Source organism: Panthera pardus, unplaced genomic scaffold, assembly GCF_024362965.1.
Source record: "Panthera pardus isolate Hobbes unplaced genomic scaffold, ASM2436296v1 HiC_scaffold_8, whole genome shotgun sequence".
NCBI lineage: Eukaryota > Metazoa > Chordata > Mammalia > Carnivora > Felidae > Panthera > Panthera pardus.
Window position 1 is genome coordinate 12213152 of NW_026527013.1, and position 25544 is coordinate 12238695.

The window sequence follows — 25544 nt, forward strand, 5'->3', positions numbered from 1 at the left end:
CCCCGCCTGTTTCTTCTTATATCCATTTGTATTTATTTTATTTTCGGAACCACACTGTGTTTATCCATTCACCTCTTGAAAGACTTTTGGGTTGTTTCCAGTGTTGGGCTATTGTGAGTGGAGTTGGTATAAACATTTCGTGTGCAGGTTTATGTGTAAACGGAAGTTTTTCTTTCTCGAGGGCAAATACCCAGAGTGGGATCGCTGAGTCACGTGGTAAGTGTACGTTTAACTTTATAAGAAACCGCCAGACCGTTTTCCAGAGTGGCTGCTCCATTTTTGCCTTTTCACCAGCGGTGGATGAGAGTTCTGGTGGTTCTATATCCTCGAGCACTGTTTTGATTTTCTCCATCTTAATAGATGTATTGTGCTAGCTCATTGTAGGTATAATTTGCAATTTCCTGATGGGTGATGATGTTAAATGCGTCTCTATGTGCTGCTTTGTCATCTGTATTTCATCTTTGGACAAGTGTCTTTTCATGTCTTGTGAGCATTTTTAAATTGGGTTGTTTCTTTTCTGATTGTTGCATTTTGAAAGTTCTTTATGTATCCTGGATAGAAGTCTCTTGTCAGATACGTGATTTGCAGGTATTTTCTCCCAGGCCATCACTTGTCTTTTCATTCTTTTGGTACAGTGTCTTTCACAGGACAAAAGTTTTTAATTTTGAGAAAATCTAATTACCGATTTTTTTGTGCGTGTGCTTTTGGTGCCACGCTGCCGAACCCAGGGTCATGTAGGTTTTCTCCTGAATTGTCTTCTAAAAGTTTTCTGGTTTTACATTTAGATCCATGACCAACTTTGAGTTAAGTTTTATATAAGCTATGAGGTTTATGTCCATTGTGTGGATGTAGAACAGTGTTCTGCAGTTGTTCCAACATCATTTTTTGAAAAAACTACCCCTTTCTCCGTTAAACTGCCATTGTATTTTTGTCAAAAATCAGTTGGCTGTATTTTGTGAGTCTGTTTCTGGACTCTCTTCTGTTCATTCATCTGTATTATCTATTCATTCACCAACACTGCACTGTCTTTGACAACTGTAACTTTATTAAGTCTGAAAATCAGGTAATGAGATCCTTCCAGCATTCTTCTTTTTTCAAAATTGTTTTAGCTATTTAGTTCCTTTGCATAAAATATTAGCATCAGGAGGTATCTGGGTGGCTCAGTCAGTTGAGTGTCTGACTTCCAATTTTAGCTCAGGTCATGATCTCATGGTTGTGGGATTGAGCCCTACATGGGGCTCTGCACTGACGGCTCGGAGCCTGCTTGGGATTCTCTCTCTCCCTCTCTCTCTGCCCCTCTCTCGCTTGTACGCATGCACACACACTCTCTCTCTCAAAATAAATACATATATTTTTAAAAAGTTTAAAATGTTAGCATCAGCTTGTCTGTGTCTACAAAAAAAATCCTGCTGGATTTTGATTGGGATTTTATTAAATAACTATTAAATAATCAGTGTGGGGAGTGCCTGAGTGGCTCAGTTGGTTAAGCATCCGACTTCAGCTCAGGTCATGATCTCGCAGTCCGTGAGTTCAACCCCTGATTCAGGCCCTGTGTTGACAGCTCGGAGCCTGAGCCTGCTTCGATTCTGTATCTCTCTCTCTCTGCACCTCCCTGCTCACACTGTCTCTCTCCTCTCTTTCACAAATAAACATTAAAAAAATTTTTTTAATAAGTAATCAGTGTGGAAAAGAATTGGTATCATTGGTATATTAAGTCTCACAACCCACAAATGCTATATGTCTCTCTAGTTAGGTCATCTTTTTTTTTTTTTTTTTTAACATTTATTTATTTTTGAGAGACAGAGACAGAGCTTGAGTGGGGAAGGGGCAGAGAGAGAGGGAGGCACAGAATCTGAAACAGGCTCTAGGCTCTGAGCTGGCAGCACAGAGCCCGACGTGGGGCTCAAACTCATGAACTGTGAGATCATGACCTGAGCCGAAGTTGGACACTTAACCGACTGAGCCACCCAGGCACCCCTAGTTAGGTCATCTTTGATTTCATTCATAAACATTTGGTAATTTTTACCATGTATATGTTATGTTAGAGTTATACTTAAGTATTTCGTATTTTTGAAAGTATCATAAATTGTGTATTTTAGATTTACTTGGTAGAAGTCACTTGTGAAACTATCTGAGCCTAGAGATTTCTGTTCCAGAATATTTTTAACTACAAATTTCAATCCTGTAATACTTATAGGATTCTTCGGGTCTTCTGTTTCATCTTGGGTGTTTTGGCAGTTTATTGTTTTTAAGAAGCTGATCTACTTCATCAGAGTCATTGAGTTTATGTGTATAGTATTCTCTGTAGTATTCCCTTACTGTCTTTTTTTTTTTTTTTTTAAATGTTTATTTACTTTTGAGACAGAGAGAGACACAGCATGAGCAGGGAAGGGACAGAGAGAGAGGGAGACACAGAATGTGAAGCAGGCTCCAGGCTCTGAGCTGTCAGCACAGAGCCCGACGCGGGGCTTGAACTCACGAACTGTGAGATCATGACCTGAGCTGAAGTCGGACGCTTAACCGACTGAGCCACCCAGGCGCCCCCCTTACTGTCTTTTTAATGTCTGCAGGGTCTGTGCTGATGTCCCCTTTTTCATTCCTGATATCAGTCACTTATGTCATATTTTTTTTCTTTGTCAGTCTTGTGAGAGTTTCATCTATTTTATTGGTGATGAATTGGCTTTTACCAAGAATTGACTTTTGATTTCATTGATTTTCCATTTTCAATTTCATTGATTTCTGTTCTTGGCTCTAGTATTTCTTTCTCTGTGATTTGAGTTTGTTTTGCTCTTCTTTTTCTAGTTTCTTAAGTTGGAAGCGAAGATGCTGATTTGGAATCTTTCTTTTCTAATATAAAGATAATGTCGTACATGTGTAAGCAGTGCTTTAGCTACGACCCATAATTGGTATGTTAGATTTTCATCTTCAAAATATTTTCAAATTTCCCTTGAGACTTCAGTTTTGACTCATGGATTATTTATTTATTTATTTATTTATTCATTTATTTTAATGTTTATTTTTGAGAGAGAGAGAGAGAGAGGGCATGAGCAGGGGAGGGGCAGAGAGAGAGGGAGACACAGAATCCGAAGCAGACTTCAGGCTCTGAGCTGTCAGCACAGAGCCCGACACGAGACTCGAACCCACCAACTGCGACATCATGACCTGAGCTGAAGTTGGACTCCTAACTGACTGAGCCACCCAGGCACCCTGACTCATGGATTATTTAATGAAAGTGTGTTAATTTTTAAATGTTTACCTATTTTTCTGTTACCTTATTGTCGTTGTTTTTTTGTTTTTAATTTAATTACATTATTGTTTAAGAATATACTTTCTATGCAGTGCCTAGGTGACTCAGTCAGTTAAGCATCTGACTCTTGGTTTCGGCTCAGGTCATGATCTCATGGTTCGTGAGTTCCAGCCTTACATCGGTCTCCATGCTGACCATGTGAAGCCTGCTTGGGATTCTCTCTCTCAAAATAAATAAACTTTAAAATATATAAATATACTTTTTATAATGCCCATTCTTTAAAATTTAAGGTTTGTTTTAGTGACCCAGAATGTGATCTCTCTTGCCAAACGTTCTAGGTACACTTGAAAAAAATATATATTTTGCTTTTGTTGGGTGGACTGTTCCGTAATTGCCAATTAAATCCTGTTGGTTAGTGACATTTATTTCTTCTAGCTTTTCTTACTCATTTTCTGTCTACTAGTTCTACCTATTATTGATAGCGTTAAAAGCCCCAGCTGTTAATTGCAGATTATGTCTTAGCATATTTTGAAGTTATGCTGTTAGGCACAGGCACATTTAGGATTCGTATGTTTCCTTGATGAAATGACCCCCTTTCTTTTTTCATTATATAAGGTCCCTCTTTATCCCTGGTAATTTTTTTGCTCTGAAGTCTATTTTGCTATTAATATTGTCACTCCAGAGATTATTCCATCAGTGTTTACACACTATGTGTTTTTCTATCCTTTTACTTCTTTTTTTTAATCCTTTTATTTTTTTGAAGATTTTATTTTTAAGTAATCTCTACATCCAACATGGGGCTTGAACTCATAACTCCCAAGATCAAGAGTCACACGTTCCACTGACTGAGCCAGCTAGGTGCCCCTATCCTTTTATTTTATTTTTTTAAAGTTATTTAAATTCTAGTTAATATACACGGTAATGTCAGTTTCAAGTATACAGTGTAGTGATTCAGTACTTCCATACATCATCCAGTGCTCAAACTGGGTCATTTTTTTAACATCCATTCTGGCAGTCTCTGTCTTTTAATTGATATGTTTAGAGCATTTATACTTACTGTAACTGTTAATTTGTTAGATTAAAATGTCTGCCATTTTATTGTTTTTGTTGCCTCTGTTTTTCATTCCTTTGTTTTTGTTTTTTTTTTTTTCCTATCCTTCCATGGTCTGTTTGAATGTTTTTAATATTCCATTTCATTTCTTTATGGTGGTTGTTACCATATCTCTTTATATAGTTGTATCTAGTGGTTGCTATAAAATGCATACTTACCTGCTTAGAATCAATATTTCACCACTTCACTTGGAATCCAGAAAGTTTCCTACCCCTCAATGCTAGAGCTGTTTTATACATTAATCTAGATGCATTGGAAACCACCTCCGACAGTGGTAAGATTTGTTGCTCTCAGTTCTCAAACATGCTTTAAAGCAGTCAAGACAATAACCCATTTAACTCAGACATTTGGCACTTCTGTGGCTCTCCCTCGATTTCCTGACTTTTCCCAGGTTTCCTTCCGGTATCATTTCCCTTCTGCCTAAAAAGCTACTCTTAGCTGTTCTTTCAGAACAGGTCTACTTTGCTTTTCCTCCATCTGAGAATGTCTTCGTTTCTGCTTCATTCTGAAGGATATTTCAACTGGATACAGGTTCTGGGTTGACAGTTGTCCTTTGGCTCCTTGAAAATGTTGTGACATTCCCTCCAGGTTCCATGCTTCCTGGTGAGAAATCCATGGTCACTCGAATCCATATTTCCCTGTAGGTAACACATTGCTTTTCTCTGGATGCTTTCCAGATTTTTTCTTTGTCTTTAGTTTTCAGCAGATAGATTTGCTGTGTCTGGGTATGGATATCTTTAGGTTTCTACTGTTTGGGGTTTGTTCATCTTCTTGTATCTGTTTGGTTATGTCTCCTACCAAAATTGGGATGTTTGCAGCCATTATGTTCTCAAATATGTTTGCCCAGTGACATGAATATCAGACCTTTAGTCAGTGTCCCAAGGGCCCCTGAGGTGCTGTTTCTTTTATCCCATCTTTTTTTTTTCTCTTTGTTGTTTAGATTGGATGCTTCCTTCTGATCTGTCTTCAAGTTCACTGACCCTTTTCTGTTTTATCTCCATCCTTTTGTTGAGCCCATCCAGCAAGTTTTGTATTTCAGTTACTGCATCTTTTAGTTCTAAAATTTCCATTTGATTCTTCTTCCTATAGTTTGCTTCTTTACTGAGACTTTCTATTTTAACATTTGTTGCAAGGGTGTTTGTAATTTTTACATAACTGTTTAAAGTCTTTTGTCAGATAATGCCAACATTTGCATCAGCATTGGCATCTGTTGATTGTATTTTCCGTGTGAGTTAAATTTTCTTGGCTCTTTGTATGCTGAGTATTTTTAGATTGTATCTTGGACCTTTTTGAATGTTACATTATAAGATTCTAGGTCTTATTTAGATTATACAGAAAATGTCCGTATTTGTGTTTGAGCTGACAGTTGGCCTGGTTAGGTTCAGGCCACAAGTTGCAGCCCCCAATTTGTGGGCCGTAAGTATCAGTTCAGTTTTCAAAGCCTTCCTGCCATTTGCTATTTGAGTTTGTTCGGAGTATGCACTGCCTGGTGGTCTGTCTGGGACTGGGTGGTTTGTTTCTCAGAGTCTTTGGCATGCTAATTAGGATCGTAGCTACTCCTGCCCATTTCTAGAGTGCTCTGGAGACACAAATAACTTCATGGGTTTGCTTTCCTGGACTCCTCACTCTCTGCTCTCTTTCTGGTATTTGTCAGCTGTTTAGGACTTCCCTTTTGGGTTCTGTGACCAACTGGGGGCTCTAGATCCCCACTCTGGCCTGCCTGCCTGCAGTGGGCCTGAATCCTGGGTTTGCCCCACCCTCTGGGAACAACAGCTAGGTTGCCTGGGGCCTGGAGGTGAGAGAACAGACAAGGGGGGAATCGGGGGATTTCCATATGCCCTCTAAGCAGCAGGAGTTCCCCTTCTGGCCCTGAAGCCAGAGCTACAGGCTTCCGCCAGCTCAGTCAGCGTCCCCAGGGCTCACTTCCGCTTCCAGGTTTCCTCTGCACTTTCCCACGGGGCCTGGGTGCCGCGCTTTCAGCGGCTCTTCCCAGATCCACCCACTGTGCCTTTCAGTCTTCGATGATTGCCCATGAACCCTGCCCACGTGTCGTCCTTGTAGCCAGTGGCAGGGAAGGGCATACAAGCCGACCCCATGTTACCCGCAGCCTGCTTGTGTTCACTTTGGAGATGATCATGACTGATCAGACCAGTCCCATCACGCGGCTCACTAGGGTGTGCCCCTTTCCAGCTGCCACAGGCAGTGCAGAAATGAGCCAGCTTGTCCGTCCGCAGATGTGTGTTTGGGGCAGCATCCTTACCTGGGCGGGGTTCCTGGAGCGGTGGGTCCTCCGGTGTGGGATTGTTGACGGTGCTTCCCCAAAAGATTCTCCCAGTGGACTGCGCATAAACATATTTGCCTTTTTACTTTTTAAGTCTTGGAGCAAGACAGTGGCCTCAGTAACCACATGCCCCTCCTGCCTTTGTCTGAATTGTTTATTGAGCCCAGAACATGGTCCATCTGGCACTAGAGTGTGCTGGCCTATGAAAGCAGATCCGGGGAACAGCCTATAAATAGGTTATATGAAAACGCTGGCAGTTCGATGGGTGTCCTGACCACAGTGCACCCAGCATGTGGCTGTGCCTGAAGGACCCTGTTCTTCCGTACACGGGGCAGCACGAGGCAGGTGCAGGTGTCCCAGATGTGCTGGAACACCGTCTTCCTGAGTCTGATTGCAGAGCCGGCTGCTGAGTCCACACCGGCGTCCAGTTTCCGGTGACCTGGGTGTAACGGTATACTTGAGCAGCTCAGCAGACATCCCTTCTGCACCCACCCATCCTGGTTGCCGCCTGCAGGGCTGAGATGAGCCTTGGGCCTGCACAGTTCTTCTCCCCTTCCTGAGCCCGCCTTCCCAGCATTGGTGACCTCACCTGTTCAGTTCCAGAGGGCTGTGTAGTCCCTACTCCCCACGCGGGGGGACGGCCCTCCACATCTAGGGGCAGTCACAGTTGGGAGCATGGGGGGTGCCCAGAGCCCATCCCACCAGCGAGGGCCTACGTTTGCACGTACCTGCTGAGGACCTTCTGCCCCCAGGCACTGTCTTCGTGCTGGACCCAGCAGTGAGTGGCCTGACGCACCCCCTCACCAGAGTGGGGACAGAGGTGGACAGGCAGAGCTGACGAGAGGCGGAGGAGGAAGAGGTGGCCGCTGTGTGCAGTGGGGACAGTGAGAGGCCAGCGTGACCAGAGTATAGTGAGCAGTGAGGTGACAGAACCAGACGTTGCAGGGCCTTCTGTCCTGTTTTGTGCCTTTCCCGGGTTGTCGTTTCCTTGGTGCCTCGGTTTTCCACCTCCTTCAGAGGCGAAGGGCTCTCATGTTTGCCTGTGGTGCTTTCCAGATGCTTGAGTTAAAGGCTGGACAGATTTTCCTCCTTCTCTGTAGAAATAGGCAACTGGGGCCTTCCAGCACGTGGGTGTGGCTGGCACCTCCGAGGAGCGGCCCTCGTGGCCCCAAGGCCTGTGCATCTGCAGCCCTTGTTCTTGGCTGTGGGTGTGGACGTGGTGATGTGGGGTGGTGGTCATAGCTGTGGCCCCAGTGCCTCCGCCAGCCATTGTGTGGCCTCTGTTCTGTATCTAAAATGGGCCTGAGAAGAGGTGTTCCAGCAGCCTGGCTCCCTCAGGACAGCCTCAGGGTTTGCCTGCTGGCCTGTTGTGACTTTCTAATCACTATCTCAGATGCTTCCTGGTCTGCTCTTGAGCTACAGGGTTGCCCGAAGCATAACTCCGCCATGCAGACTGTTGGAGTGCACGGGGAAGGGCTCAGCCGTTACGCCTCTGACTTTATCTGGTGCTGTGGATCCGTGGTCATCGGACCTCAGGGCAGCCCTGGGGAGCAGCGAGGTGTCAGGGCCCGGGAAGCTCCATCTTTAGGAAGTAGCGGATATGGGGCAGGTGGCCTCCTCAGGCCCCACTTGGAGAAACAGAGATCTCTAGAAAAGCAAGTGTGGCCTGCCTGGAGGAAGGCCAGCCTAGTGGTTGCGCAGGCACTGGTAGGGTCCTCGCTCAGCTGTGGCCTGAGGCCTAGAGGGCAGAGCCCACGGGTCGGCCTCTGTGACCCTGGCACAGAGGCTGGAGGGAGGCCGGGATGGGGAGAAGGGCATCGAGAACTGGGTGGCGGGAGGGTATGAAGCTGGTGAGTGGGGGCCTCCCTTCACGCCCGCCTCGCCGCCCCCCAGGTCAGTGCCAATGGCAACGTGCTGCGCAGCGAGATTGTGGGCTCCATCAAGATGCGGGTCTTCCTCTCAGGCATGCCCGAGCTGCGCCTGGGCCTCAACGACAAGGTTCTCTTCGACAACACGGGCCGTGAGTACCCCCCGCCACCCCCCCCTGCATCCTTGTGGCCAGAGCGGGCCTGTGCTGAGCTCACAGCTGAGCTGAGGGAATACCCAGCTGCATGGGCCAACGCGTGTCCCTCAAGTACTTGCTTTAGAAAGATGTTCAGGTGGTTTAAAAGGCAACCGTGAAAACTAGTAAATCCATAACTGGACGTAGAAAACATAGAAGAGCAGAGATCCCAAAGTCAAGTCCCCTCGTCACCCTATGGGCCAGAGGGCACGGGCGAGGACCTCAGACGTCGAGTGTGGGAAGGGTCACGTAGGTCCACGACCCTGCCCTACGCCATCTTGAAGGGAGCTGCGGGCTCAAGGTCAGGCCTTGCCTTGTTCTCTCCTGTCCTGTGCCAGCTCCTGCCCCCACCTGGAGTGCTGGGTCTGGGCTGTTTGAAGGCTACACACAGTGGCTCTGGCTCTTGCCACGCGGCCTGCATGTAGCACCCCCTGCGGTGGGGCGGGGGCCAGAGTGATCTCAGGCACCCAGCGTGCCGAGGCTCTGTGTTGACAAATGGGACACCTGGCTCCTGGCCCACCACAGGCCCCCCGGCCGTGGGAGCGGTGGCAGGGGCGGCCACACCGTCACAGCAGGAGTGAGGCCCCCTCGGGTGTCAGCCCATCAGGGCAGCTCCTGTCCCTGGCTGGGCCCCACCTGCACAGCTCCTCTGCGGGATGGAAAACCAAGACAGGAACCCAGAACACAAGGGATGACGATGCGGCCGGGGCACACCGGGAGCCTTGAGCTGTCGCCCCGCGTCTCCAGCCGGGTCTGTTATACATTCAGCAGACTCGCCCTGGGCAGGAGCGCCGGCTAAGCCACGGACTGGCTGCTGGGGGCCAGAGTGAGCCAGGCCACCCAGCCCTGCCCTCAGCCCGAGCCCGGGGCCAGGATGTGACGGGGCTTCCGAGGGGCTGTGGGGGGACGGGGGAGGTCGTCCAGGAAACCGGGCCCCTTGGCATTCGTGACCCAGACGCTCTCGCGGATTTGAGGGGCAGCTCTGCTCTGCCAGGGGCGAGCCCCCGGGATTGGCAGTGTTGCCGAGGGAATGACCCGGAGGGGCTAGGGTCTGTCCCGCCCTCACCCCGCCTCCCCGCAGGTGGCAAGAGCAAGTCCGTGGAGCTGGAGGATGTGAAGTTCCACCAGTGTGTGCGACTCTCACGCTTCGAGAACGACCGCACCATCTCCTTCATCCCCCCAGATGGCGAGTTCGAGCTCATGTCCTACCGCCTCAACACCCACGTGCGTGCGCCCGCCCGCCCCCGGAGCAGGCTTTCCTCCAGGGTGGCCGCGGGAGGCTCCAGACAGGCTCCCGCCCCCTCCCTGCTGGGTGGGAATGGTCCCTGTCCCCGAGCTGACACCCAGGGCACGAACAGCCCCCTACGGGCTGCCCGGCTCTGCGGAGCCGGTGTTTGACAACTCGGGGCTCTGCACCGTTTGAGGGACCGGAGCCCTTTGGCCCTACTGCCCCCACTGCAGGCAGCCCTGGTGACGTGTTCTGCATTTTCAGAGGCCCCTCTGTCTGCGTGTCCATCTGGCCTGGCTGGGACTCGTCCGGCAGCCCCGGGCGGTGGCTTGCTGGGCTCACGCCTGGCAGATGGTCCCTTGCCTCGGGCCTCAGTGTCCCTCTGTGGGAAAGGTGTGAGTGCCACATTCGCTTTCCCCAACAGGTCAAGCCCTTGATATGGATCGAGTCCGTGATCGAAAAGCATTCCCACAGCCGCATCGAGTACATGATCAAGGTGCGTGCACACCCGGCACACAGCGCCAACCTGGGGACAAGGGCAGTGAGAGAGGGGGCTGTGGATAGCCTCGCCGGCTCAGGGCTGGCTATCCAGGCCTAACCAGGCCTAACCAGGGCAGGGACACCGTGGGGCTCTGCGACCCCTGTCCGGGGAGATCAGGCCTGTGGCTGAGGCCCTTGCTGCCTCACTGACCCAGAGGGGAGAATGGGGAGCCCTGAAGGCCAAGGGGACTGGAGGCTATAGGGAGGGTCTCAGGGGGCAGGAGGGTACGAGCTGAGCCTGGAGAACCGGGGTCAGCTTGGTGGGGGGCCCCGGGCCAGGCCAGGGGGGTGGGGCCCTTGCCGGGGCAGGCCGGGTCGGGGCCGGGCCTTCTCACCTGTGCCTTCCGCAACCTTGGCTGCATCGGCCTCGTCTCCAGGCCAAGAGCCAGTTCAAGCGGCGGTCAACGGCCAACAATGTGGAGATCCACATCCCCGTGCCCAACGACGCCGACTCCCCCAAGTTCAAGACGACAGTGGGGAGTGTGAAGTGGGTCCCCGAGAACAGTGAGATCGTGTGGTCCATCAAGTCCTTCCCGGTAAGCGCCCTTCTCAGTGGGGTGCCCCTCGACTTCCTCCCACGCCCCGCCTGCCTCCTGTGCCCATCCCAGCACGCAGCAGCCTCAAAGCGGGGCACGGGGCCAGGATCCCCGTGGACGGAGAGCCAAGGGGCGGGCCAAGCGAGGAGGGAAAGCCGGAGCCGGCATGGGCAGCTTGTCCGAACGGCCCGTCTCCAGCATCAGGGCAGCACCCCTGCCTCTCTGCCTCCCTCCTGCCCTCCTTCTGGCACTCCGGGTCAGAACTCCGCTTCCCTTGAGGGGAACAGACTGCCTCGAGGCCTGAGCAGCGTGGGTTTCGGGACTCCAGCACCAGCTCCGGGAAAATAGAGCACTTCGTGCTGGCGTAGATGCCTGGCTTGTGGTCAGGGTTTTGAGCACTTGAGTCTGGGTTTGCAGCAGTGGCAGCCGGAGAGCCGGGAAGGGGGGTGTGCCCCCCCGTGCTGTGCCGATTACGGCCCGTTGCCGTTTTCTCATCATGAACAAGACGAGACTCCTTTCCTTAAGTCTGGGGGCCATTTGCATTTCTTTCTCTGGAAATTACGGCAGCTGTCCCCTTCATTTTTCTGTCAGGTTTGGTCATTTTCTTCGTTTCCGAGAGCTCTTTTTATATGGGCAAGATTAAGCAAAGCATTTTCCTTGGTACGAGTTGCAAGAGGTTTTCCCTAGTTTGATGTTATCTTTTGGCTTTGTTTCTGGTGGTTTTTGCTGTGTGACCTGTTTTCTTTTTTGAAAAAATTTTTATTTATTTAGTTTGTGAGAGACAGTGAGGGGGGCACAGAGAGGGAGAGAGAATCCCAAGCAGGCTGTGCAGTCAGCACGGAGCCCACGGGGGGGCTCAGTCCCACGAACCGTGAGATCATGACCTGCGCCAAAACCAAGAAAATGAAGCCGCTGTGTGACTTTTTCAAAATTGCTTCTTTGCTTTATGACTGTTGTTTAACGTAGTCAGATTTCTCAGCCCTTTCTTTTTATGGTGTCTGGACTGTAAGTCATACTTTGAAAGGCCTCACCTTTCCCAGATATAAAGGAATTCACCCATATTTGCTTCTAGAACGTGTATAGTGGCATTTTTGTTAACCTTGGCTTTTAGGTCCTTTCAGAGCTGGGTCTGGTAAATGGGGTGAGGTACAGGTCCAGTTTTGTCCAGTTTTCTAACATCATTTACTAAAAAATCTTACCTTCCCCCAGTGGTTTTGAAATGCCATGTGTATCAAATACCAAATTTTCATATGGCATAAGATCTCTTTCTGAATGTCCTGGTGTCTACCTGTCCATGGAGAGAGGCCACGTTTTAACTCAGGGCTTTAGTCTATATTTTAACATCTGATCAGGCCAGGCCCACCTCCCCCCCCAACCCCCCATATCCATCTCTTGTCTGTTCACTGGTGATTCTTGCTTGTTTGGTTTTCCTTAATGAATTTTGGAATCTGTTTGTTTGTACTAAATACGAAAGTCAGAACACCTCTCTGAGGCTTTGTCCTTTATGAGGACTTTGTCCTTTGTCCTTTTATGAGACTGACCTTTGTGTCAGTCTCGCCTTTGTGCTTTTGGGGATGTTTGAATGTTTACCTTATATACTTCACATAGCCTTTCCCTAGGTGTAAAAAAGTGCATTTGTTGAAATACAACATGCAGAAAAGTACACAAATGCAATGTGAATGAGTCAATGAACTTCCTCGGGGGAAACATCCACGTGTCTGGAACTAGATAAAGGCCACAGAACATCCCCTGCCCTCAGGAGCCTCCAGGGCTCACGACCAGTGGGCACATTTCTCATAAAGATGATTTAAAAAAAAAATTTTTTTTTTATGTTTGTTTATTTTTAAGAGAGACAGAGCGCAAGAGGGGGAGGGGCAGAGAGAGAGGGAGACACAGAACCCGAAGCAGGCTCCAGGCTCCGAGCTGTCAGTACAGAGCCCGATGCGGGGCTCGAACTCACAAACCGTGAGATCATGACCTGAGCTGAAGTCACATGCTTCACCGACTGAGCCACCCAGGCGCCCCTCTTGTGAGGATGATTTTTAAGTCAGTGTGTCGGTGAGTGGGGTCTTCTCTTCCATTGTGTCTTCCAGCAGGTGGCTGATGTTTGTATGGGAGTTTTACGCCCTAGTTCCCTCCTGTATTTTTGGTTTATGGTAGTTTTTCTTTCAGTTCCTGTGCATCTTCAGATACTCCTTCGTATCATTTATAACCAGATACGGTTTTCCCTTCTCTGCTGTTGTTGGGCATTTGATGGCTCTGGCGTCTCCTTGCTGTGGCTGCTGTCTCCAGGGCCCGTAAGTGGAGGTGGAGAGTGACCTCTGGTCTTGGCCCCAGCTGGAGGCGCTGGGCGTCGTCCCCCCAAGTCTGACACCACGTGGGGCCGTGGACTCGATCCAGCCCTTACTTTCCTGTGTTTTCGGCACAAACGGGTAACAAATTCATCCAGGTGCCCTTTTGGTGTCTCAGTTCAGATCTGTTAACGGGTGGATCTCGAAACATGGCTGCATTCCGGTAAGCTCCACCTGATCGAGGCTTGTTTCCTTTTTAAAGCACCGTTGAACTGCGTTAACACTGTGCATAACCTTTGCACGCTGATGTTCATAACCGAGGCTGACTTTTTTGGGGGCGCTCTCTGTTCTGCCTGTTTCGTAATTACCCCGTGCCCCATTTCCATGCCGCAGGGCAGTTTGAGGAGCCTGGATGTCGTCTGGTCTTGAGGTTGATAGAATCTGGCTGTGTGACCTTCCAGATCTCGACTACTTTCTCTCTCCTGTGGAAATTGGGCCATTCAGAGTTTCCATTTCTGTTACAGGCTGTTTGGGTAAATTGTTTCCCTTCAAAAAGTCAGCCAACCTAAGCAGGTTTTTAAGTTGTCTGCCAAGTTGGAGAAAGTGGTCTTTGTCTTTTTCTTTTTCTTTTTCTTTTCCCATTATGATGGTTACTTCTACCTTGTTATTTTTTATTTTGTCTATTTGGGCCTTCTGTCTTCCTTGATAAAGCTACCTGGTGGCTTCTCTCTCTTTTTTTTTTTTTCTTCCAGATTTGCTTTTTAATTTTGTTGTAATATTTTCCAGTCTTTTATAAGTCTTCGGTTTAAATTTCTTCATCCTTTCCTTGTTCTAAGTTTTCTTTCTTTTTTTAAAAAAAATTTTAATGTTTACTAACTTCTAGAGAGAGAGAGAGAGACAGAGCATGAGCAGGGAGGAGCAGAGAGAGAGAGGGAGGCACAGAATCGGAAGCAGGCTCCAGGCTCTGACCTGTCAGCACAGAGCCTGACGTGGGGCTCAAACCCACCAACCGTGAGATCATGACCTGAGCCGAAGTTAGATGCGTAAGCAACTGAGCCACCCAGGCTCCATCCTTGTTCTGAGTTTTCAAGTTGGATAGCTTCATTTGATGATTTTGTTTTAAAATTTATATCGCCACAAGTATTTAAGCCGTAAATATTCCTACGAGCCCTGCCTTAGCCATATAGCGCTTAGATTCTGACATGTTCTATTTCATGTGATCATCTGGAAATTCTGTACCCAAGCAGAGTGGGTTGTTCTTTTTAAATTTCCTCGGGGAAGGGCCTTCTGTTTTCTTTTCTCCTCACTACAGATTTGGAGCACTGAGGCCAGACAGTGCTATTCTTGTCGTTTCCGTTTCTGGGATTTCTTGAAGTGTTTGTTGTATGCGAATGGAAGGTCAGAGTTTGCAGATCCCCTGCGTGCGCTTGGGAGGAAGGCAGGGCTTCTGCTGGCGGGGAGAGAGCCCACGAGGTCTGCGTGACGCCGAGGTAGCGTCTGCCCGTCAGCTCGGCCTTCCTCCGGCTCCCTCTGCGCCTCGTGTGGCGCCCGCTTCACAAGCTGCTGCCGCGTGAGTTGGTGGCCTGGATACTCGCAGCTGCGGTGTCTTCCCTGTGGACCGCGGGACCGCGGCCTCTGGGACCATGGCCTGTCCTCCCTTGCACCTGTGACTCCTGCCCTGCGTTCTCCCCTGCCGTTTGTCTGCCTCTGGCTGGTGCGCCTTCGCCGGGTCTTCCTGCGGGTGTGGCCTTTCTCTGCTTTTGCGGCACAGAGTTGTGTTTTGGCCTGTGAGCCGGCCTATAGGTCTCTCTCGCTCTCGGGGGACTCGCACCCGCTGACATCGGCGTGACGGACACGGGGCGGGCGAGCCGACGCGCCGCTGCCCCTCGGCCTGTCCTCGTGCTTTCGTTTCCCCTTTTGTCTTTATAAGGCTCAGATTTGGGGTCCGTTACTGTTTCATATACAGGCTGATGATGAAGCGGCTTTAGTTCCTCGGCTGCCTGCTTTGTCTGCGGCTGGGACCGCATTATTCTCCCCTCATTGTCCCAGAGTCTTTACTCAGCACATGTCACTGGCTCAGGCAGAGTCCCTGCTGTGGCCCTGGCCCTGGCGGTGGTGAACACACTGGCCGCTGGCTCCGCCCCAAGGAGGGGAGCATGAGGGGAGCACGACCGCAGGCCGGGAGCCGGGGCTCCGCTCCGCTCCGCTCTGCCCTGCCCGAGAAGCTCCAGGACCGCCCCTGCCTGCTCCGGCCAGAAGCAGCCCCGCTCAGCAGCCGCTCCTGCCAGAGCCGCGGGGGTCACCTGGTGTCCTGGGCGCGATGAGGGCCGCACTCTCTTTGCTCCCTACTCCTCTAGGCACGACACCCCGGGCGCTTGGATGGCCGGGCTGAGATGCCTCACTCACGTCCGGGCCTGGGCTTCCTGTCGTTCAGGGGCCACCTCTGGGAGCAGGACCCGAGTCCAACCCATCAGTCAGCCCCCAGCCTCCATCTTTCACTTTTGTCATCTCCCTGTGTTCACCATGCCTCACCTTGACCTTCCCCCTCTGCTTCCACGTGCCGCCCAGACATGGGGCAGGTGGGGCTGTTCCCTCGGGCTCTGGCCTCAGCAGGTGGTCCACACCTCGTGCCTCCTTTCCCTGCCTGAGGCCTGTAAGTCTAGGCATCCTTGAAGCAACTAGTCTTCATTCCCTGAGAGTCTGTGCCACTCTCTTGATCCTAAGAATTCGGTGATTTTCTGCAGCATGCCTGCGATCGGGCCGGCTCAGCTGGCAGGACGGTCCGAGAGGCCTGGGCTAAGTGTAAGTGTGTCTGAGGAGCCGAGACTCTGGGAGACGGCGGCCACGCAGGAAGGGGCTCCGTGGCCGGGCCAGCAGCTGGGCGCCCTGCAGGGGCAGCTGTTGGCTGAGCTGGGTCGGGGCCTTGGCCTGACTGTCTCTCCCTCGTCTGCTCCCCCAGGGTGGCAAGGAGTACCTGATGCGGGCCCACTTTGGCCTTCCGAGCGTGGAGGCGGAGGACAAGGAGGGCAAGCCCCCGATCAGCGTCAAGTTTGAGATCCCCTACTTCACTACCTCTGGCATCCAGGTACACGCGGCCAGGGCCGCAGGGCCCCAGAGCACACGTGGACGGGCCCAGGCCTCCATCCCAGCTCGGGTTGCTGCAGCCAGCGTGGACAACGGTGCTGGTCTGCCTTCCCAGGGCGCCGACGTGCTGCCCCGGCTCTGCCGCCCTCCTCGGGCAGCCTGGTCCCGCCCCTGTCCGCACAGACCTCACCCTGCACTTCAGCCCCGAGATTAGAGAGTCGTTCCGCCCCCGGAACTAGAGTTGGAGCCTCCGGTGTTCACGCGCCTGCCACCACAGGGCCTGTTTTCCAAATCCGCGAGGGGAGGTGAACTCTGGGCCTCCTCTCCAGGAGTCTGCCGGAGGGCCGTGTGGGAGAGGGCACAGCCTGGCTCGCTCCTGCACCTTCTGGCAGTGACTGCTCCCTCCCGCGGTGTCCACACGCTCCGGACCCCCCCCCCCCCACCTCTGCCTGTGCTTGCCTGCTCCTCCTCACAGCCTCCCCTCCCCTCCCTGGCCCCGAGGGAGTGACGGGGTGGGGGCGGGGGGCAGCACGCACGTACTCAGGCCCCGCTGCCTGTGCCCTAGGTGCGCTACCTGAAGATCATTGAGAAGAGCGGCTACCAGGCTCTGCCGTGGGTCCGGTACATCACTCAGAACGGAGGTGCGTGCAGCCCGCCACGGGCGGTGCAGACAGGCTCCCTGGTGGCCGCCCCCCTGTGCCCCAGGTGGTGCACACAGAGCAGCCCCGGGGTTGTGGTGGGGGAGGGGGGCGGCCCCGCCTCCAGGTGCGGAGCAGAAAAGCAACGCCTCCTTCCCTGCTTCTAGATTACCAGCTCCGGACCCAGTGACGGGCCCCACAGCTGGCGCTGGCGCTCCAGGTGGAAGCACCCGGAGGAAGCACCTGCCGAGCCTGCGGGATGGAGGAGGGGTGCCCCCTTGGCTGCCGGCCACCCTCCCGGCTCCTCCGGGCTCCTCCCGGGCCCCACCTCCTCCAGGCACACCTGCTCTGCCGTTGCCACTCTCGTCCCTGAGGTCCCTTCTCCCAGAAGAGGCTCATCTTCGAGAAGTCTTGTCGCTCTGCCCCCTGAGTCAGTTTGAGGGGAAGGAAATGAAATCTTTCCCTCCAGAGATCAAATGCAGCCTTCTGTGCTGTTTAGCTCCCAGGCGCCAGAAAGATTGGGAAATGCCCGCCAGACTGCTGGCCGCACGCGGCATGTGGCCGGGCCGGCAGGGCCGCTGTTTTATTGCCGTTCTGCTGAACGTCGTAGGTTTATAAGTGTCCCCAGAGTTTGTCTTGTTCGTCCATCGTTGTTTACGTGAACCTCACTGTGTGCACCCCCCGCCCCTTGTCCTGAAGCGCTCTTGGGCAGCACTTAGCGCGGGCGGGCTCGCCCCCCTCCTCAGCAGCGCCAGTACCGGGTGGCGCTCCCACGTCCGGCCGGAACCTGGCACTCGGGTCTGTGGCTGCAGCTTCTGACTGCTCCTCGGGGGCTCCCGGCCTAGACCCCCGGCTTCAGCGGAGGTGCCTTCCCAGGGTGAGCCGTGCCGTGCAAGGCCATCACCCAGCCACATCAGTGTTTGTCCCCCGGGGGACCGCCGGCCCCATAGGGCGGGGGGCACGGGCCATCCCCGTCTGTGCTGGGTCACCCACCGCACCACCACCCTGTCTGTGTCCGTGTCACGATTACATTAAATTCCATCACTTAAACACACTGCCTGCCTTCCCTCAGGTGCAGCGTGCTGCGGACTCCTGGGTGCCAGGGGCAGGTGCTGGACTCACATCGAGGTCCTCTCTGAGCTCACTAGAAATGCACATTCACAGACCCCCCCCCCAACCCCCACCCCCCCACCGACCTGCTGAGGCAGAGTCTCTGGGATCGAGGCCCAGGAGACCTCTCAACAGTTTCCATCTGTGGTTCATATGTGCGCTGGAGTTTGAAAACTGATGCCCCTCAGAGGGGATTGTGGTGGGCGCATGGGCAGGAAGTGCCCTGTCTTCCACGGCAGGCACCTGCATCTCCCCCTGCTGCCCTGCTGGGCCTTGCCCGGCTCACCCCCTGTTGCCTGCAAGGGCTGTGCACCCCTATCCCTCCCCCAGATCACCCAGCTCCCCCTTCGAGGGCTGGTGGGCATCAGCCCCATGGAATCCTGCCCTTCCAGCCGCGTTGAGTAAAGGACGCTGCCTGGGGCTCAGGCCAGAGCCCTTAGAAGCGCCCTTGATGCCTTGCCCCTCGCTGCCCACACCCACATCTGCAGCAAGCCCTGATGGCCTCCTTCCAGAAGACCCTGGGTCCAAAGCATTTTCCATCACTGCCCTCACCGGAGGCCAAGCCGCAGCCTCTCGAGCCCCTGGGGGTCACAGGTCATCTGCAGGGTAGAGTGGGGCCTCTTCCCAGCAATGCTTGGGACAAGGTTATGTGCAAGCCCTCCCACTGTGAGCGTGTGCCCGTGTAATACTAGGTATAGTATATGTAGGAGAAAGATGGCAAGTGCTGGGCTAAGCATGCATCTTGAGTCAGGAAAAGAACAAGAAAATAAGCCTAAGAACACAGGAAGAAGGAAATAATAGGGGAACAGAAAGCAAACATTCGATAAAAAGCAGAACCACAAGTTGGTTATTTTAATAGATGAATGGAATTCAGAAGCTGCTGGGAAATTTGATCAAGACGAAAAGAAGGCCCAACTCGCTATCCCTCGAAAGACTTCAAACGTGGAGAGAGAGCTTTTCAAACATGGAGAGATTAGAGCAGGAGAGGTGCCTCCTGAGGCAGGCAGGCCGCCTTCTGCTGCCCAGGCCATGTGCCTGCAGGGGCTTCGGCCTCCTGGAGGAGGGGCTCTCCTGTCTAAGCCACACAAAAATCCCATGGAGGGGAGGATGCTGTGAGCAGCTTGGTGCCAGCACACTTGAAAATGTCAGCTAGCTTGGATAAGTTCCTAGAGGGTAAAAAACTGACTCAAAAAGAGGGGGAAAGTCTGAATAGTCCTATAAGCTAGCAAGGAAACAGAACTAGTCAGAACTCTGGACCCAGATGGCATTCTTGGAAAAGTCCTACCAAACACTCAAGGGGAGAGAAAAGGGAATTTAAGAAACTCAGAAGAAAAATAAACATTTCTTGACTCGTTTTATGAGACCAGCATTTCCTCAAAACAATATGAAACAGGAAAATTCTAGACTAGCCTCACTGGTGACCATAGATGTGAAAATCCTAAATAAAATTGAGGGAGGGGGGCGTCTGGGTGGCTCAGTCAGTTAAGCATCCAACTTTTCATACCAGCTCCGGTCATGATCCCAGGGTTGCGGATCAAGCCCTATAACCCACGCTGAGCACAGAGCCTGCTAGAGGTTCTCCCTCTCCTTTTGCCCCCCCCCCCCCCCACTTGCCCATGCACACACGTACACCCACATGCAAGCACGTTCTCAAAAAATCGGAGGGGAAGTGGTGACGTATAAAAAGGATGTAACCTTGTGTCTAAGGTTGAATCTTAGGTATGCAAAATTTAATGCTGGAAAACGCGTTGCTCCGATCCACTGCCTTAAAAAGAGTAAGGGAGTTGGGGCGCCTGGGTGGCACATCTTCTGATGTCAGCTCGGGTCTTGATCCCAGAGTTGATGAGTTCGAGCCCTGCATTGGAGCACCCAGCGTGGAGCCTAGTTAAGAAAAATTTATTTAAGTCAGGGAGGAAAACATATGATCACTTCAACAGGTATGGGCAAAGGGTTTAATAAAATTAAGCATTCATTCATGATCAGAAAGAATAACCCTTAAGCCAACTACAAACTATTGACAATAGTACCCAAAATGAAGTGCCTGGGATTAAATGAAACAAAAAACACACAAGGCCCCTAGGGGAACCTTATGGAGGTGTTCAGGGAAGGCCTAATGGAAAGAGAGGTGCTCCATGGGCATTGAATGGACGTCTCAGTACCAAGGATGCCAATATTCCCTCTGGTAGGCAGAAAATGCCCTCCCCCCGGCCCCCCCGCAGGATGTGCACAATCCAACCCCCAGAACTTCTAAATCTGTTAAATTGCATGGCAAGGGGGATTCAGATCGCAGATGGGATTAAGGTTGCTGATCAGCTGACCATAATGGGGAGGTTACCCTGAACGACCTGGTGGGTCCAATGTAATCACAACGGTCCTTAACAGTGGAAGAAGGGGACAGAAGAGGGAGAAGCAGAAAGTGGTGGTGTGTGAGGGACCCGGTGTGTAGATGAAGGGTCATCAGCCAGGGATGCGGGCTGGGATCAGCCAAGGATGTGGGCTGGATGCAGGCTCCAGAAGCTGGGAGAGGGTGGGACGAATTCTCGACGGAGTCCCCAGCAGGAGCACAGCCCTGCCGACACCTTGGCTTTATTTAGCCCGGTGAGACCATCTCAGGCTCTGGACCCTAGGACTTGTTCATAAATCTGTGTTGTTTTATGTTTGTGATAATTTGTTACAGCAGCACTGGGAGACCAATAGACTCTTGAAAACTATTTATAGGTTAAATACATTCACAATCAAAATCCCAGTCAGGTGCGTGTGGAACTTGACAAGCGGGTTGTAAAATTTCCATGGAAGGTCAAAGAGCCAAGAATAATAAGGAATCTTGAAAGAGAATAAAATAGGATGGCCTGTTTGGGCATCAAGAGCTACTTCATTAAGAGTAATTAAGACGCAAAATAGGGTCGGTTAAGGTCATGATCATGGGATCCAGCCTCTCGTTGGGCTCTGAGCTGATAGTGTGGGGCCTCTCCATCCCTCCCCCCGCTCATGCTCTGTCTTTCTCAAAATAAACCTAAAAAAAAAAAGACACAAAATAACACCTACAGAGTAAGTGCTTTAGAATGAAGTTCAGAAACAAGCTCAGCTGAACTATATTCTTCAGGGATCCTTCCACCGCAAGGGGCAGATCTAGAGAAGGAGAAGACGAAGTCAAAGTGGGTCTACCTCGGGGGACAGAGAGGCAATCACAGGGGCTCTGGGACGCTGGCCACACTCCATTTCTTGAGCGGGCGGTGGTGACGTGGGTGTTTGCTCCATAATTTTGTTAAACCGCATGTTTGTGTTTTACGTGCTTTACAGTATGATGTTATAATCCCCCCAAATTTAACGCATGAAACATCAGATGACTTTAATGTCAGTTAACAATTCCAGACAATCAAAAAAAGATGGAAAGCCCCCACGTCATTCTTTTAGGCAGCCAGCACTTGAATGCCAAAACCAAGTTCAGGATGGGAGAAAAGAAACCGGGGCCGAAACTTACGCACCACAAAGCAAAAGCACTCGACAAAATGTCAGCAACCAGGATAGAGCAGCGGGCGGTAGCATCATATGCAGTGACTAGGCAGGGTCTACTCCAGGGACAAGGATGGCTTCCACAGAGGGCCGCGCAACCCGTGCAACTTGTCCCATCACCAAACCATATCCGTTTGTTCCAAGAAAGAAATGTTAAGACACAGCCGACATCCCTAACGGAAACGAGCTCAGAAGTAAAAGGGAGAAGCTTCCCCACTCCAAATGATCCCATTTCCCGCCAAGCATCAGAAAGGAGGCTTTTGCAGACAAGCAGGAAGGGCCAGGAACGGGGACCCCAAAGTCCCCCGGATTTCACAGGTGCAACTGGGAGATGCTGAAACTCACTTAGGGGCTCGTGAAAGTCATAATGTCCTTGCTGTCCTGCCACGCTGGCCCGAGTTCCATCACAGGCCCCTGGACAGAGACGTGTTCGAGAAGGCGCCCACTCACGACCAGCTGCCCTGTTAGAGCGAACAGCGGGACACAACCCACATGGAGCCGGGGGAAGGAGGGCCGAGCAACTGTGTCCATCCAGGCGGATATTCTGCTCACTCAGTGAACGGCCAGGGCTGGGTGTGCTGACCGGCCACATCCCACAGCTGGGCTCAGTGGCTTCCCCGCCCCCCTCCCAGAGCTGAACATTCGCCCAGCCTGCGACCCCATGGTTCCATCCCTGGGCAAGTGGCCCAAGACAAGTGAGCCCGTGAGTCCACAAAAGTTCACCAATGGAGTGTTCACAGCGGCCTGACTCACGATAGCCCCAAACTGGAAACTCAAACGGTGGCTGCCCCACTCAACAGGATGGGACGCAGCGATGAAAAGGCACAAGAGCCAGCTCCACGCCACCACGGAAGGGAGCACGGGCATGAGCGACACCTACGGCCAGAGGCAGGAGGCTGTGGACTGGAGGGAAACTTCTGGAATGATGGGAAGGTCCTACATTTTGATCTGGGTGCTGCACACGCTCGTGTGCGTGTAGGTAACATGCACCGAGCCATACATTTGACACGTGTGCACTTTACACACTTCATGTGGGCATGTTACACCTCAGTTCTTCAGAGCTTAAAAAATAAAACTATTAATAGTTTACAAATGCAAACAATATTCATGAAATGAGCAGATCGCAGGAGGATGTGGTCCCACTACTTATACAGACTTTATAGTCACACAAATCATATTGTTTATGGCCAACATAGTACGTAATAAAGTATAAACCATACGAAGGAAGGACAAACTCCAAATTCTTGGCCACGGTACGCTGCGGGGTGGAGAGGGACAGCCAGAGACCACGGGTTCAACTGCATCTGTCAGGCTTATTTCTTCCGGTCAGTGGTACATGCATGGAGACTTGTTCAATACATGGGTATCATCGGTGTTTTTGTGGTGGCCTAAGATCGCTCTTAATAAAGGTTGCAGTTCAGATCCTGTTTCTCCCCTGCTCAAAATCCCACCATGGCTCCCCAGTGCCCTCAAGAGTAAAACTCCACGGCTTCCACTCCCACCCTCCTTCCCTCCGCTCCTGCCACCCCTGCCTCTTTGCCCCAAGCTTGTCTCCCCTCGGAGCCTTTGTACCTGCAGTCTCTCTCTCCTGGGGCACCCTTCTCTTGGCCGCAGCTCAACTCGAATGTCACCTTCCCGCTGCCACTCCAGCTTGTCCCTAAGTGCAATTGTCCCTTGTTCCACATTTTCCTGTGTCCCCCATCTGCCTTACAAGGCCCTCAAGGGCAGGGTTCCCTGTCTGGTTAGTCACTGCTGCGTCCCCAGGCTCCGGGGCAGCGTGGGGCTGGCACGGGGACCTGTGGATGCACCCCAGGTTCTGCCAGTCATCGCCACAAGGGGGCGCCTACAGGTCAGAAATCAACCCAGGACTTGGGCCACCTGGAAAGGTGGGCAGGACAGGCCCTCTCTGAACACAGGGGTGCCCCGGAGCCCTGCTGTTCCTCCTGGGGGTCCTCACTGCAGCCTGACTGTGACAGATGTGGACACTGAGGCTTGGAAAGGTCACAAAGGTGACAGGTCCTGAATGCCCCCTGATGGCCCCGTGGTGCCTTCTCAGACACGGTGGAAGAAGCTAGGGAAGCAGCAGATGGGGGTGGAGGTGACTGGGGGCCCTGATCTCAGGGTGGTGCCTGTGATCCTCAGTGGCCGTTCTGTCCTGGCCAGAAGAATCAACTCAGGGCCAGCCAGGGGTCAAGCTGACCCTCTCCACCTCAGGGAACCCGAGGTGCAGGTGGCCCAGTGCCTGCCCCAGCCCTGCAGCCCCCACTGTACACAGGGGAAACTGAGGCCCAAAGACAGGCCAGGACTAGGCAGGTGCCCTATGCCCAGTGCTGCCCACCCAGCCTGTGCTGGCTGCCCTCTGGGGGTGGGGGATAGGGGCCTTGGAGGAGGGCAGACGGGGTGCCCCTCACCCACCCCTTCCAGCTCCTTATTCAACAAACAGGGAACTGGGTCTGTGTCTCACGCAGGCTTTCCCAGGGTTCCCAGGCCAAAACTGAGCCCCACAGACCAGCTTCCCTTGCTGTGTGACCTTGAGCAGGCCCCTTACCCTCTCTGGGCCTGGTTCCACGTCCGTGTTGGGGCTGCTGCAGGCCATTTCATTAGCAGAAAAAGTCTCGTGAAGAAGGAAGTTTTAGGTTGTTGTCAACCAAGCGGGAACTATTCAGTTGCCCTCTCTAGGGGCCACGATCCTTCCAGAAGGCGCGAAGACCACGGGGCCACCAAATCGTCATCACTTTTCAACTGAGGTGAAGTTCACATGACATATAGTTAACCATTTTCAAGTGAGCAAATCTGTGGCATTTAGGGCATTCACAGTATTATGCAACCACCACCTCCCTCTAATTCCAGAACGTTCTATCACCCCAAGAGGAAACCTGTCCCCGTGAGCAGTCGCTCCCTGCCCCCTCGTCCGGCCCCTGGCGACTGCCAATCTGCCTTCTGCCTCTGCCCATTTACCTCTCCTGGACACCTCATGTCAATGGAATTATACGGTGTTTGTGTCTTTGTGACTCACTCCTTTCGCTGTGCAAAATGTTCATCCTCACTGTGGCACGTTTCAGCGTTTCAGTCCTCGTTATGACTAACGCGCTACCGCGTTACGAGCTCATCCACTGAGGGGCACTTGGGTTCCTTCCACCTTTTGGCGACTGCGACTGGCGTGGCTGTGAACACGGGGGGCAAGTATCTGTCTGAGTCCCCGCCTTCGGTTCTTTGGGGTCTATAGCGGGGAGGGGAATTGCTGGCCATAAATACGGTAATTCACGTTTCATTTTTTGAGGGATTTCACTGTTTGTTGTCGTTGTTGTTGTTATAAGGCTACAAGGCCATGGCACCTGGCCAAACTGGGCATACCGTGCCTGGAAATTTCTGGCAAGTTCTTTTGGATGAGCCCTTTCCTCTGCGCCAGCCCGCCTCTCCCATCAGCCCCTGCTCCCGCCCCGAGTGAGCGCTGGCCCCTCCTCTCAGTGACCCCAGCCCCCCAGCCTCCCCGAGGGGCCAAACCTCAGAGCAGTGGTTACACGCAGCTTCGCATCCACATCACCACACGCTTTCTTTTTTAATTTTTTTAATGTTTATTTATTGTTGAGAGAGAGAGACAGAACGTGAGCGGGGCGGGGCAGACAGAGGCGGGGGACACAGAAGCCGAAGCAGGCCCCAGGCTCCGAGCCGTCAGCACAGAGCCCGACGATGCGGGGCTGGAACTCACGAACCGGGAGATCATGACCTGAGCCGAAGTCCGACCCTTAACCCACTGAGCCGCCCAGGCGCCCCGTGTACATTCACTTTTGGATCGTGATAAAACGAAGCGGCAAAACGTGCCAAACACGCAGATCTTGTGTGAAGCGTGATGCACGTTTACCTCTGTGTGTTCAGGTGCACACGTAACACCCCTCCGACGGC

The 25544-nt window shown here is 52.2% G+C and overlaps 1 protein-coding gene and 1 long non-coding RNA gene across 2 annotated transcripts in view; one reads left to right on the plus strand and one right to left on the minus strand.

The window, feature by feature from the left end:
* The window catches only part of AP1M1 (adaptor related protein complex 1 subunit mu 1), a 29564-nt gene extending 11492 nt beyond the window's left edge, over positions 1–18072 (plus strand). Inside the window, exons 6-12 of the mRNA XM_019416174.2 lie at positions 8533–8659; positions 9783–9925; positions 10354–10425; positions 10847–11005; positions 16256–16381; positions 16946–17021; positions 17186–18072. Of these exons, the coding sequence (XP_019271719.1) occupies positions 8533–8659; positions 9783–9925; positions 10354–10425; positions 10847–11005; positions 16256–16381; positions 16946–17021; positions 17186–17208 (726 nt within the window). The 3' untranslated portion in view covers positions 17209–18072. The remainder of the gene's footprint in view (positions 1–8532; positions 8660–9782; positions 9926–10353; positions 10426–10846; positions 11006–16255; positions 16382–16945; positions 17022–17185) is intronic.
* A 1764-nt stretch (positions 18073–19836) lies between these two features.
* On the minus strand, positions 19837–24379 carry LOC128775502 (uncharacterized). The gene is made up of 3 exons (XR_008420208.1): positions 24190–24379; positions 21987–22055; positions 19837–20009 (listed from the first exon to the last, which is right to left on the minus strand). It is a non-coding gene; the product is annotated as an uncharacterized LOC128775502 (long non-coding RNA).
* Between the last annotated feature and the right edge of the window lie 1165 nt (positions 24380–25544).